Source organism: Antechinus flavipes, chromosome 5 (genome assembly GCF_016432865.1).
Source record: "Antechinus flavipes isolate AdamAnt ecotype Samford, QLD, Australia chromosome 5, AdamAnt_v2, whole genome shotgun sequence".
NCBI classification, from domain to species: Eukaryota; Metazoa; Chordata; class Mammalia; order Dasyuromorphia; family Dasyuridae; genus Antechinus; species Antechinus flavipes.
Genome location: NC_067402.1, coordinates 197,841,342 through 197,856,796, shown reverse-complemented (window position 1 = coordinate 197,856,796; position 15,455 = coordinate 197,841,342). Strand labels below are relative to the sequence as shown.

At 34.3% G+C, this 15,455-nt stretch overlaps 1 protein-coding gene across 1 annotated transcript in view; it reads left to right on the top strand.

The window, feature by feature from the left end:
* Window positions 1-390: 390 nt before the first annotated feature.
* Window positions 391-15,455, top strand: part of CACNA2D4 (calcium voltage-gated channel auxiliary subunit alpha2delta 4) — a 160,362-nt gene continuing 145,297 nt past the window's right edge. The window contains exons 1-4 of the mRNA XM_051962435.1: window positions 391-492; window positions 5,090-5,206; window positions 12,433-12,492; window positions 13,543-13,705. Coding sequence (XP_051818395.1) covers window positions 391-492; window positions 5,090-5,206; window positions 12,433-12,492; window positions 13,543-13,705 — 442 coding nt within the window. The remainder of the gene's footprint in view (window positions 493-5,089; window positions 5,207-12,432; window positions 12,493-13,542; window positions 13,706-15,455) is intronic.

The window sequence follows — 15,455 nt, the reverse complement described above, 5'->3', positions numbered from 1 at the left end:
CAAGAAGAGGAATCGTCCTGACACCCAACACTCTATCCACGGAGCCACCCAGATGTCCTGGGAACATTCTACACTGGTATAATCACAAGTCTGATATTTTAAAAAAAATATTATTTATCTCACATTACTACTGTGAGGAAAACACTTTGCTGGGGAGATGAAAGATTATTATTATTATTATTATTAATATTAGCCCCATCAACTAGATGCCATCTATGTTCTAATTTTCCAGTACCTGGACTTTGTAATAGATTGTCTTGTACCTTTGGTATTATTCCCCTCCTGCTCTATATGAGCCTTGTCTGCAGACTATGGCTGAAGTTTTAGTCCCCTTTCTTGAAGTGGGTCATTCTTTCAGGGATGGCAAAGTATATTTATGTGAATGTGAATATGTCCCTCTTCCTTGGCAGGGTGAAGCTCTGGGCAGATACATTTGGTGGGGACCTCTATGCCTTGGTGACAAAATACTCTGGATCACTTCTGCTAAAGAAGGTAGTAACACTAGTTCATCAAGTGGGTATGAAGATATTGTGCTGGAAAGTAGATACATAAAGAGTGAGTGAAAGTTGTTAGGATGAGAAGGCTCAAGATCCACATTCTTGAGTCTGCCTTTCCCAAATAACAATCCCATAGGGCTTCAAGGCATATGGGGTAGGCAGTGAGGGCTGCAGAGCCCACAGTGAAAGAGACGCACATGGTGGCTGGGTGGTGTACTGGGCTTGGAATCAAGACCTGAGTTCAAATATGACCTCAACTCGTGATAGAAAATGCTAACCATCTCCATAGAAATAACTGATGAACTCTAAATGCAAATTGAAGCACATTTTTTTAACTTTATTTTTCTCGCATTTTCTTTTTACAATATGGCTGTTGTGGAAATTAAAAAAAAAAAAATCTGACCTCAGACACTTATTATCTGTATGAGCTTAGATAGGCCACTTACCTTCTGTTTGTCTCAGTTTCTTTAACTTTAAAATGGAGACAATAATAGCACCCACTTTGCAAGTGCTGTTGTAGGAAGGATCAAATAAGATAATATTTGTAAAGTTATTAGCACATTACCTGACATATTGTGGATATTATAAAAATCCTTATTGCTTTCTCTTGAATCAAAATAATTAATTTCTAATTATGGAATTTCATACTTGAGTAGGGGATGTCTTATTTTTATTTAGGTGAAGGGAAATTCCTATTACATTTCAGAACATACATTATAGAAAAGATACATTATATAAAAATTATAATATTAGCCAAATGAATTTCCAGATTTAGTGCTATGCTAAGTTAAGGTCTCTTCCAGATACAAAAGAAAAAAAAAACCTTAAATAATTTGATAGTCAGGGCTTATTATTGGGACTTGCCAGTATTATACAATATAACATGTTATGTTTTTAATATAATATAAATATAAAATTTTTAAAATAATAAATAAATACATGATAAATATACACACAACATTGTCCCCTTATACTATACACCATGAGCAAGACTAGCTCTGTTCCCTGTCCTTGGTAAGACATCATCCTCTGCTCTCAAGGCATGTCAGGAGCTGGTAGGATCCTAGGTTTTGGAGTTAGAAAGGACTTTAGAAATCACCTAGTTTTACCCCCTTGGATTAAAAAAAAAAAAAGATTATTTTTAGTGGGGATAAAATGCAAAATTCTATAGTCAGATTTGAAAATCATTATTCTTTTGAGTACAAGATGGGAGAGGTATCTCTAGATGAAGGCTGGGGAATTCGTAGAACTCTTGGCCAATTAGTCTCGGTGGTTTCTGAGGTGCTATAACTCTACTCTTCTGTTGTTTGGAGGCTCCAAGAATGAAGTGACTTGTCTATGATCATAGCCTACACTTTGGCTAACCTTAATACCAGTCTATGTTTGGAAATTAAAGCTTTAGACTTGAAATTTTGGTCTCTAAGTAATACTACAAAAAACCCTCACCAAAAACATGCATGACATGACAGGGGAACCTTCCCACTCTTTCCTGGGAATCTAGGGTCCTTCCTGAACAAGCTTTGTTGGCAGCAGCAAGACCTGTGATTCGGGAGTTTATATTCATGACAATCTGTTCCAGAGAGAATGATTTTCCATAAAGAGGTTTTCAAGATCTTACAAGATTTGGAACACAAGGTTTTACAAAGGTGAATGTTAAAAAAACTATCTTTGCATGTATTTGGAAAAATAAAAAGCCATTTAAAAAAAAGATTTTAAAGATACATCTTCTTGAAGGAAACACTCTGTCACCCTGGCAGAGTGTTAAAAAAAAAAAAAAAAAAAAGCCAGATTTTTCATGTGCTAACAATTCTGAGTCCAAAAGGTAGCAGTATCCCCTAGGATACTAAGCCAACTCTAGCTTGCTGATAACTGCTGGATAGTAATTCAGTGAGGCAGTTCTGGGGCAAGAAGTCAATGGTTATGGACCACTTGATATTAAAACATTCAAAATTGCTTCCACCCAAATCACCTTCAGGATGCCTTTTTGTTACATGGTAGGGAGAGAGAGTTGGGAAGCATACAATGCGTTTTGTCCAAGTTAGTATCCTCTTAAATTACAGCAATGCTAGTTTACCTGAGAAATACATATCTCTATTAAATCATATTTCTATTCTTGGACAGTCCAGTAAGAACTGATACTGAATATAAATAGAAGTAGCAGAAAGTTGTAGAAAGTACATTGAAAAATCTGTGTTTATGTTTGAATCCCTGCTCTTTTACTTCCTATGTGATCCTAAGTGTGCCATTAATACCTCTAGGCCCCAGGTTTTTTATCCATAAAAGTGATGGGATTAGATTAGATGATCTCTAAGATGCTTTTCTGTACATTTTTTAAAGATCAAAAGCCAATATTAATATATCAAAAACCAAATTAGCATTATTTTCAAATGAGAAATTCTAGAAAGTTTCTTAACCTAGGGTCTGTGAACTTCATTTGTTTTTTCAAATATTTTGACAATTGTATTTCAGTATGATTGGTTTCTTTTGCAGTTTTATTCTGAGAAGGGTTCCCTAAATTTTAACAGACTTCCAAAGAGGTCTAAGACACAAAAAAGTGAAGGATCTTTTATATACATATACATATAACACACATATATATTTATATACATATGAAGCTTCAATAAACATAATTTAATTTTTTTAATAGTTTCAGAAGGCACTTTAGAACACTGTAGCGTCTTAGGGCCTCTAAATTAAATCTGGAAATTAATTAGGTAATATTATAATTTTTATATATTATTGGCAAATCCCAACTATGAGCACTGACTATCCAATTATTTAAGTTGCTTTCCCTTGTAACTGTAGGTGAACTCCCAAATATTTTGTGTATTTGTAGTTATTTTGAATGGAACTTCTCTTTCTATTATTTTCTCATTGGTTTTGATATTCCTATATTAAAATACTGTTGGTTTTGTGGATTTATTTTGTAATCTTGCCATTTTACTAAAGTTATTAATGATTTTACATGGTTTTTTTGCTGACTTGCTTAGGTTTATTGAGCTTTAGATATATGTATGTGTGTATATGTGTATATGTGTGTTTGTATATAAAATGTACAATGTAGAAAGAAAGCATGGTATATTGGATAGAACAATGATCAATCACAGCCAGAAAAACCTATATTTAAGTATGCCTCTGACACATGTTGACTGTGCAATCTTGGGCAATTAATCACTTAACTAGGCAACTTTCTAAGACTATGTTACAAAAAAAAAGGTGGTAATCTACCTCATAGAATGAGGTTTCTCTTTAAGGACTTCCCTGTACCAGTAAAATCAGGGGTCTAATCCTTGCCCCTATAATATAGTATATTGTGAGAGAGCTTAAAAAACTGAGAAGATAATCTTTGCCCTCTAGAATGTTATAACATTGTTAGGAGATAAGATTTTTTTTCATACATGAAGCAATTAAAGAATGATAGACAAGAGAAGTATTAAATGTTCTGGGCACTAGGGATATTTGTCTCCAAAGGATCTGCAATTTCATAAACAAAGAGAATTTCTATCTCATCAACTCTCTCCATCATGACAGTAGATAAATCCTGGAGTGCTCCTTGAAACACAGAAAGGTTAATGGAATTGCCCAGATAGATCCTGTTAATAAATGTCGAGTCAGTACTAGAACACAAATCTTCCTGACTCCAAGCTTCTCTGGAATGCCACCTCAAAGAACTAAGGATACAAAGATGAAAAAATGGTCTTGAGGTATACTTAGTCTAATGGGGACTCATCAATGCAAGCTGAACCCAAATGAGCATGGTACAAGATAGAATGTGATAAGGGCAAAAGAGAGGTTCCGACAAAGTGCTTTCAAAACTCTGAAGCAGGAGAAGTAATTTTCTCTTTTTTTAAAAATTCTGGTTCAATCTTTTTTAAACCATATTTTTGTGTTTAAAGTCGTAATTGCAATTTAACATAGCCTGAGGAAATGGAATGATTAAATGCAGAGACAGGCAAGATTCATTAATCTCCGAGGTCTCTTACAATTCTAAATTTATGATTCTACAATCATTAGTTTAAATTTACCTCTCTTCTCAGCTTTCCTGAGGAATTGTTCAAAGGATAAAACCAGAAAAAATAGCCCAACCAATTTGGTCATGGAGGAGGTAGTGTGTGATTTAGACCTGAAAGGAAGAGGACTTTACAGATCAAAAGTGAGAGGAGAGTTTCTTCCAAGTGTAAGGGATAGCATGTATATAATTAAGTGCTAAATTTAGGGTTTTGTACTGCTAGAATCTGAAAAATAATTAGGGAGCACATCTAAATCTTAGTCACCAAGGTGGGTGCTTCCAGTTGGAGCCCAGACATCCCCAATTAGGACAGTTTTCCAAAAAACCATAGAATGGTGATGACTGAGAGTAAGCATATATTTTATATATTGCCTACTACTGTTCCAGGGTAAGTGCTTTTAAAAAAAAAATCTTATTTGATCCTGACAACAACCCTGCAAAGTAAATGTTATCTAGCCCCAGTTGAGAAAACTGAGATGACTCAAGTCTTCTGGACTTCAGGACCATCACTCTATACATTGTGTCACCATCTGTCATAAGAATTCTTGATTTCCAACCATCTTCTTGACTTTCCTCTGGATAGAAGTACAAAGATGTGGAGTCCAGTCTGAAGATTAAGGAGGTGGATGGCTTAGAGCTTGTGAAGAAGTTCTCTGAGGAGATGGAAAGCATGCTGCGAAGGAAAGTAGAGGCTGTGAAGGTAATACTAACATTTGGCTGGAAATTTCTGTCTCCTATGCCTTCAGCCCCATCCTCCTCCTCGTCTTGTCCCTACCATTACTGTCTCAAATATAATCAGCAAGTACAGGATCTGCTAGCAAACCCTTAGTTCTCCCTAGCTTTTTTTTCCCTCTATTCTTTTCATATCTCAGAAAAATAGTTCTTTGAGATATAGATGAGAAAATAATTACTACAGGTATTGTAAGTTTATCCTGTTCTATCACCAAGGTTTCCAATGGTATCAGCTCACATTCAGGGTCTATGAGATACAATAGATGATTATTGGATAAATTAATAAATGAATGTAAAGTAACCAAAAATTTGTTTAAAAAAGAGAAAGAAAGAAAGAAAGAAAAAAGGAGGGAGGGAGGGAGGAAGGAAGGAAGGAAAAGAAGAAGGTAGGAAGGGAGGAAGGAAAGAGAAAAAAAGAAAGAAAAAATATCTTTTTCACCAAAAACTCTTTCCTTTTATGACCTCCCAAGTGTTTGAGGAGAGTGGAGGTTGGAGGAGGGTGGCGGTTTTCAAGAGCTATGTTTATGACTTTATCTTCAAACCAAATCAGTCAAGATGCATAAGAGCTGTAAATCCCCTTGGGCTCTCAGAGCTTCCAAATGCACCATATTCACTTAAGTGTCTCCCTGGCCCTCTGGTAGGTATTGTAAAAACTAAATCACGTAGACATAGCCTCTCCCCTCAAGGTGGAATAAGACAGTATAAGACAAATAGAAGTGAAACAAGTGAGCAGTGGACAGACAATAGTTAAATATAGGAGAAATATGGATAAACAATAGTGCATGACTCAGTGCCAACATGAAGGCATTCAGAAAAAAATGACCTGACAGAAAGAGCCCAAGAGACATACATCCTGCACCAAGATCAATAATAAGATCATATTCCTCCAGTGTTTGAAAATAAGGTCAGCTCCATATGAAATTAAAAAGCAAGCAAAATTTGAAATTCTCTTCTCCATTTGAACCTCTGTCACATTTTCAAAATCTTACCTATAATCATTCACTTTCACACTAGCCTAAAGTGGAGTCACTATATTACTGTATTACTTCTCTTAGAGAGGCTTTGTGTATATTGGGCAACAGGCTAGACTTGAGAGTGGTCCTGGGTTCAAATTCTACCTCTGTACCATTGCTGTGATAACTATGATACTATGAATCAGTCACTTAAATGGGGATAATAATAGTATCGACCTTCCAGGATCATTGTGAATTTGTAAATAAATTTGTAAAGTGCTTTTCAAACCTTAAAGCACTATGAAACGCTCTCTATTGTTAACAATATCAGTAAAACTCTAAGATAATTCTGTAGGGCTATTTTGGTGGAGGGAGTTCCCACAAGGAAGACGTCACAAGGTCTTGAATGGCTAATGTTACCAATCTCAAAGCCATATTTCTCGTAGAGGAATTTCAGGAATTAACCTGAAAGTAAGTACTTTTATCCAACTAATAAATCCAACTAATAAATTCAGGGGCTCATTCAATATTGTTTCTTTCTCCTATTTTCAAAAGGGGAGAGAGAAGAATGGAAATTTCTCCCTAGGTTACAAGATAAATAACTAATTACTTCTTGGAATGTTCCAAGCATGACTTCTTATTCCCAGTTGACTTTCTCTAGACTGTGCTGTTCTTTCTGAGCTGTGGTCTGAGCCATATTTGTTTTTATCATTAATTTTATTTTATTTTTCAATTATCAAGCATTTCCTCTCTTCTCCACCTCCCCTGTCCTTAAGAAGAGGAAGAAAATCAAAACCCTTCCATAAAAAATATTACATAATTAAGCCAAATAAACCCCCACATTAGCCATATCCAAACATATCAATTTCATTCTGTATTCATCACCTCTGTGTTAGGAGGTAAGATACCATAATTATCATTAGTCCCCTATGCGTCGTCATTAATTTGATGCAAGTCTTTCCAGTTTTCTCAAAATAATTCCTTTTGTCATTTCTTAAAACAATAGATTTTTATATGATAATTTTTAAATCATTAGCATTTATATAGTGTTTTAAGATTTACAAACCACTTTACATATGTTATTTCATTTGATCCTCACAACAATCCTGTAAGTCAGGTGTTATTATCTCCATTTTACAGATGAGGGAAAGAGAGGCTAAGAAAGATTAAATAATTCAGTCTCACAAATAATGAATGTCTAAGATTCCACGTTAGCTCAAGTCTTCCTAACTTCTAACACTCTTGCTATTGAGCCAATGAGCAGCCAATTCCCACTTTTCAGGTAATAGGTACCTCCATGATTTCTAGTTCCTTGCCATCATAAAAAGAGCTGCTATAAATATATATACATATACACACACACACACACACACACACACACATACACACACACATATATACACACACACACATATATATAGATTCTTTCACTATTTCTTTAATCTCTTTGAAGTATAGATTTAGTAGTAGTACTTCTGGATCAAAGAGTATGAATAATTTAGTAATTTGGAGGGAATAGTTCCAAATTGCTTTCCAGAATAGCCAAAGTAATTTGCAACTCTACCAACAAATAATGCATTATTGAGCATCTTTTCCCATAATTCCTCCTACAATTGCCATTTTCCCTTTTAGTCATATTTGCCCAAAATGACAAATATAAAGTAGAATTGCTTTAATTTGCATTTCTCTAATTAATGGTGATTTGGAGCTTTTTTTTTTTTTTTACATGATTGTGGATAGCTTGGGTGTCTTCCTTTGAGAATTGGTTATTCATATTCTTTAGCTATTTATCACTTCAGAAACAGATCTTATTCCAATAAAATTGAAACAATTCCTTAGATATCTTGAAAATGACACTTTTTAAAATTTATTTTTAAAATTATAGCTTTTTATTGACAAAACATATGCATGGGTAATTTTTCAACATTGATCCTTGTGAAAACTTCTGTTCCAACTTTTCCCCTTCTTCCCTCCATTCCCTCCCTTAGATGGCAGGTAGTCTAATACATGTTAAATATGTTAAAGTATATGTTAAATACGATATACATATACCTATTTATACAGTTGTCTTGCTACACATACACCAAAAAAAAAAAAAAAATCGGATTTAGAAAAAAGGTAAAAATAACCTGGAAGAAAAACAAAAATGCAAGCAAACAATAACAGAAAAAGTGTAAATGTTATGTTGTGGTCCACACTCATTTCCAGTATTCTTTCACTGGGTGTAGCTGGTTCTGTTCATTACTGATCAATGGGACCTAATTTGGATCTTCTCATTGTTGAAGATAACTATGTCCATTAGAATTGATCCTCATATAAAATTGTTGTTGAAGTGTATAATGATCTCCTGGTCCTGTTCATTTCACTTAGCATCAGTTCGTGTAAGTCTCTCTAGGCCTCTCTGAAATCATCCTGTTGGTCATTTCCTACAGAACAATAATATTTTATAATATTCATATACCACAATTTGCTCAACCATTCTTCAATTGATGGGCATCCATTCAATTTCCAATTTCTAGCCACTATGAAAAGGGCTGCCACAAGCATTTTTGCACATGTAGGTCCTTTTCCCTTCTTTAGTATTTCTTTGGGATATAAACCCAGTAGAAACACTGCTGGATCAAAGGGTATGCACAGTTTGATAACTTTTTGAGCACAGTTCCAAATTGCTCTCCAGAATGGTTGGATCCATTCACAACTCCACCAACAATGCATCAGTGTCCCAATTTCCCCATATTCCCTCCAACATTCATCATTGTCTTTTCCCATCATCTTAGCCAATCTGAGAGGTATGTAGTGGTATCTCAGAGCTGTCTTAATTTGCGGGAAATGATACTTTTATCAATGAAATTTGGTACAAAGATTTTTCCCCCAGTATTTTCCCTCTAATTTTAACTTCACTGGTTTTGTTTGTACAAAAAAAGTTTTCAATTTTATGTAACCAAAATTGTTCTTTTTTTCTTATGTGTTCTTCTCTTTCTTTTATTTAGTCATAATCTCTTCCTTTATTTCTAGACCTGAATGATAATTTCTACCTTATTCTTCTGATTTACTTATGATGTGTCTTGAATACCCAAACCATGCCTCCATTTGAAGAAAGATCACTTCCTTTTGAGTCTTTTACATTTTTTTCTATTGAGATTATTGTTCTTTTGTTCCTCCTTGTTTTTTTTTTCTTATTGATATTCTACATCTTCAAGCACTGTATAGAATAATAAATAATAATATTCATTGTTACTTTATCTTGATCTAATTCTTATTGGAAAGGCCTCTAATTTACATATAATGTTGGCTCCTGATATTAAATTGATCATATACGTCTTTGGAAAGATTTATGTATTCCTGTGGTTTCTATTTTAAAAACAGGAATTTGTTTTATGTCTTGTCAAAGGCTTTTCCATCATCTATTGATAAAATCATATGATTTTTGTTATTCATGTTAAAAGGATGTCTTATATTGATACTCTTCATAATATAGAACTAATACTGTATTCCTGGTTTTAAAAAAATGCAAAGTAATCAGTCTATTTTGTGCTTTATTGCTATAATTTATTTGCTAATATTTATTTTAAATGTTTGCATCAATATTCATTAAGGATATTGGACTATTAAAGGTTCTGATAAAGGCCTCATCTCCAAAATACATAGGGAATTAACTCTAATTTATAAGAAATCAAGCCATTCTCCAATTGATAAATGGTCAAAGGATATGACTCGACAATTCTCAGAAGAAGAAATTGAAACTATTTCTAGCCATGTGAAAAGATGCTCCAAGTCATTATTAATCAGAAAAATGCAAATTAAGACAACTCTGAGATACCACTACACACCTGTCAGATTGGCTAGAATGACAAGGAAAGATAATGCAGAATGTTTAAGGGGATGTAGGAAAACAAGGACACTGATGCATTGTTGGTGGAATTGTGAATACATCCAGCCATTCTGGAGAGCGATTTGGAATTATGCTCAAAAAGTTATCAAATTGTGCATACCCTTTGATCCAGCAGTGTTACTACTGGGCTTATATCCCGATTTTAAAGAAGAGAAAGAGGCCCACATGTGCAAGAATGTTTGTGGCAGCCCTCTTTGTAGTGGCCAGAAACTGGAAAATGAATGGATGCCCATCAATTGGAGAATGGCTGAATAAATTGTGGCATATGAATGCTATGGAATATTATTGTTCTGTAAGAAATGACCAACAGGATGATTTCAGAAAGATCTGGAGAGACTTACATGAACTGATGCTGAGTGAAATGAGCAGGACCAAGAGATCATTATACACTTCAACAACAATACTATATGATGATCAATTCTCATGGACCAGCAATGAGATGAACCAAATCAGTTCCAATGGAGCAGTAATGAACTGCCAGCTACATCCAGGGAAAGAACTCTAGGAGATGACTATGAACCATTACATAGAATTCCCAATCCCTCTATTTTTGTCTGCCTGCATTTTTGATTTCCTTCACAGGTTAGTTGTACACTTTTTCAAAGTCCGATTCTTCTTGTGCAGCAAAATAACTGTGTGGACATGTATACGTATATTGTATTTAACATATACTTTAACATATTTAACACGTATTGATCTACCTGTCATCTCTGGAAGTAAGTGGGGGGAAGGATGGGAAAAATTGGAAAAAAGGTTTTGCAGTTGTCAATGCTGAAACATTACCCATGCATATATCTTGTAAATAAAAAGCTATAATAATGAAAAAGAATATTGGACTACTAAAGCTAATTGAAGAAAATAATTCCTTAAAAATTGGAATTGGGCAAGTGGAAACTAATGACTCTAGGGGATATCAAGAATCAGTAGGCATACTAATGCACTGGTTGTTGTTGAGTTATGAAATGATCCAACCATTCCAGAAAGCAAGTTGGAATTATGCCCAAAGTGCTATAAAATTGCATACTTACTAGATCTGTACCCCAAAGAGATCAGAAAACCTAGAGTGAGTTATTAAAATTATCTTTTTCCCTTTCCGTTAATCTATGCACTTAATACTTTTGTAAATATTCATCTATTTCAATTAAGTTGTTGGCATATAATTGAAGAAAGTAATTTCTAATCATTTCTTTAATTTTTCATTTGTTTTAAATTCATTATTTTTTATTTTTGAATCTGGTCATCTGGTTTTCTTTTTTTGTAAATCAAATTAGCTAATAGTTTTTCTCTTTGTTAATTGTTGTTTCTTTTTAAACTACTCTTGATTTAATAATGCAAACGGGGGTTTTCAATTTTTGTTAACTTCTTTCTCAATTATCAGAATTTTTATTTTGGTATTTAATTGAGATTTTTCAAATTGCAGGTTTTCCTATTGTTGGTTTGTGATTTTTTTTAGCAGTATACCCAATTCATTGATTTGTTCTTTTTTCTCTTTTATTGAAGAAAGTATCTAGAGAAATAAATTTCCCCCCTAAGAACTGCTTTGACTGTATCCCCCAAATTTTAGCATATTGTCTCATTATTGTTATTCTCTTTAATGAAATTATCCACTGTTTTTGTGATTTATTCTTTGATCTATCGATTCTTTAGTATGAAGTCATTTGACTTGCATTTTTTTCTGTTTTTTTGTTTCTTCATTTTTTAAGCATTTGTTATCTCTTCTTCCTCTTTCCCCACTGCTCACCCTCAACAAATTGATCAATTATAAAGAAAAAAAATCCTCATATATTAAAAGGCAGCAAAGTAGCTCTGTGAACAAAGTGCTAGACCTAGAGTCAAGAAGACCTGCATTCAAATCCAGCTTCAGACACTTAAAAGCTGTATGACTCTGAGCAAGTCACTTGATCTTTTTTTTTTTCCTCAGTGTCTTTAATTATAAAATGAGATGATAATAGTGTCTACTTCCCAAGGTTGTATGAGGATAGAATGAGATAATATTTGTAGAGTGTTTGGCACCGTGACTAGCATATAGTAAGCATTAAATAAATGCTTGTTTCCTATTCCTCATTCTGCCTTCTGGGACCAAGCAGAACAAAACAAATCCCTCTTTTACAACAGCTTTTTAAAGACTTGAATATAACAATCATATTCACTAGGTCTACAAGCTAAGCCAAGCATTATATGAGTTTCTTTATCAATATCCTTCCTCTGAACAATGTCAGCCTATGAACATCCTTCTTGACTATTCCTCCATGACCAAGTCAGAACACAGTGGAATTATAACCAATAATGTAAGAGTTTGTCTAAACACCAATTCATTATCTCCATATATTGTGTCTTTGTGTGCTTTAGAGACTTGTAGAAGCAGCTGAGGAAGCTGACCTCAACCATGAATACAACGCTTCCCTGGTGGTAAGTCCCCCATTTCTGTAAGATGCAAATTGGGGGTGTCTGGAGAGTTGGAGAGCAGAGCTCCAAATCTCATGTGCTGCTGGGTCCTCATTGTCCCCTCTGTATCCAAAGATATAACTAATAACTCTACCAAGGTCATAGGTATAGATATAGAATGATTTCTAAATATATTTTTGTCAGGGATTTTGTCTACAAGGTTTTTCCTGAACCTGCATTATTCCAATTTAAGTAATTTTGAAAGGTATAACCCTACATACTTTGGCTCTAGGTTAGGGATGTAAGAAGGAGTGCTAAGGGCCCAAATCCCAGGAATACCAAGGCTAAGTGCTGGGGGAAAAAAGTAGTCTCAGAAATATCTAAATTCAACCCTGACTGAGGCTATAATCTTCTAACGGGGAGCACTTTGAGCTCCCTCTGATGACAGTGTCTAGTGGGTAGGGGAATAAGAAGGAAAAAGAACTGGGGTCTGGTTTTTTTTTTTTTTTAATCAGTTAAGGGTTTGTGGCCATTGTCCTATTTGAGGCAGCACATTTAGGTCATTCCCAGATAGAATAAGCTCTATTTCTTAAAAAGGGAAAAGTGAGCCATGTCAGTTGATGAGTAACTGGTAGTACTGATGTACTCTTTATCTTTAAAGGTCTGTATATCTCTCCCTGAAATGTGTCTGACTCTTTATTTCTGTCTCTGACTGTGTCTACATATATTAAGCAAAGTGGAAAATTGAGGTCATCTGGTAATTCAAGCCAAAATCCTTTCCTATTGACTCACTTCCCTTTCTGCATTCCCCCTTTAAATAATTTCATTTGTTACACTCCTGAGTAATTTAATAATAAATATAACTATAAATGGTATAAGAAATACATAAATATAAATGTCCATTAATCACTTGGTGTTAATTGTCCACTTCATTTTGTATATGTAAACATAGCCTCAGGATCTTTCATCTTTGAATCCTCTGTCCTAAATAATTTCTCTCCCTTTTCCTCTTTCATACTGGATTTCTTCCTATGTCTGGGCCTCTCAATTTTTCTTATTTCCTTTCATCTCTAGTTTAATTATTACAACTCAGTCCTCATCAATGAGAAAGATGAGAATGGCAATTATGTAGAACTTGGGGATGAATTTATTCTGGATCTCAATGAACACTTCAACAATCTGTGGGTGAATACATCTATCAGTAACGTGCAGCTGCCCACCAATGTCTACAACAAAGGTAACCTGAATTAATTAATTAATGAGCAATTGCCTGAATTAATTACTTAATGCAAAGTTTGCACATCTTTGTGAAAAATCTCTCTTCTCCATTTCTCTTCACTAAAAACTCCTTTCATGGAACTAAGCTTGGGCATCATCTTCATTCTATTTTTAACAAATGAGTCCTCCTAGTTCTTTTAATAATAATATGTCACCAGAAATTATAGAAATGTTATTCTTAAGGAGTCTGAGCTTCTTGTTTGAAATAAATTATGCAGTGAAATGGAGGAAATCACAATACATCACTGCAGGTTGCAAAAATTTAGCATTTACCAGATATCTGGAAAGACATATCCAGGTGACTAGAATTAGACATCTGGAGCTCTCTGTCCTTTATAATCTAAAAGGCAATAAAGCACCATGGTACAAATACTAACTCCAAAATATACTTGAGAATATACTGCAATTGGAGCATCATTATTGACAGAGCTTCTGCCTACCAGATATAACATTGAGTCATAAAAATAGAGAACATTTTTAACAGATGTAACAAATACTCACAATTTCTAAACTACATGGAATTTAAATCTTTCAAAATATAGAGAGCTAGCAGAAAAATAAAAGCCTTGTGGAAATAGGGCAATATACATGTCATCTCTGTCATCCTCTTTGCTACTGGATTGTGCTCTCAGCAAGTCTCAGCAAGGTGAAGTTAAATCACAATACTCTTATTCAATTCCAAAATAGTCATTTTATCTTGCACTGTTATGGTCCACAGATCATTAAATATAAAAGAGTAAAAGCAAAAGAGTGGCTTTTCAACAGATTGTTTCTATCTGTATTCTATCAAAAAGTGGATACAAAAATAGGATCATAATAACTCACATTTATATAGCACTTTAAGGTTTGCAAATTTTTAAGCTTACATTAGTCAGGCAATTGGGTGGCACTGTGGATTGAGGATTAGTTCAGAAGTCAGGAATACTAGAATTCAAATCCAGGCTCAGACATTTACTAGTTATGTGACCCTAGGAAGTCACTTAACCCTGTTTGCCTCAGTTTCCTCCTCTGTAAAATGAGCTGGAAATGTCAAACTATTCCAGTATTTTTGCCAAGATCCCAGATGGGGACACTAATGCATTGTTGATGGAATTGTGAAATGATCCAATCATTCTGGAGAGCAATTTGGAACTATGTTCAAAGGGCTATAAAACTTGCATACCCTTTGATCCAGCAGTGCCATTCCTGGGCCTATATCCCAAAGAAATTATAAAAGAGGGAAAAGGAAATATGTAAATATTTTGTAGCAGCTCTTCTTATGGTGGCAAAGAATTAAAAAATGAATAGATGCCCATCAACTGGGGACAGCTGAACAAGTTGTGGTACATGAAGATAATGGAATATTATTGTTCTGTAAAAAATAATGAACAAGCTGATTTTAGAAAGGCCTAAAAAGATTTACACAAACTGATGCTGAGCAAAACAAGCAGGAATACATTGTACATAGTAAAGGCAAGAATGTGCAATAATTGACTATGGAAGACTTGTTTCTTCTCAGTGGTTCAGTGATCCAAAGAAATCCCAATAGACTTTGGGCAGAAAATATCATTTGCATCCAGAGAGAGAACTAAGGAGACTGAATGTAAAGCAACACATACTATGTTCACTTCCTTTTTCTGTTTTTTTTTTTATTTATCCTATGATTTTTTCCTTTTGCTTTGATTTTTCTCTCTCAACATGATTCATAAAGCAATGTGTATTAAAAATAA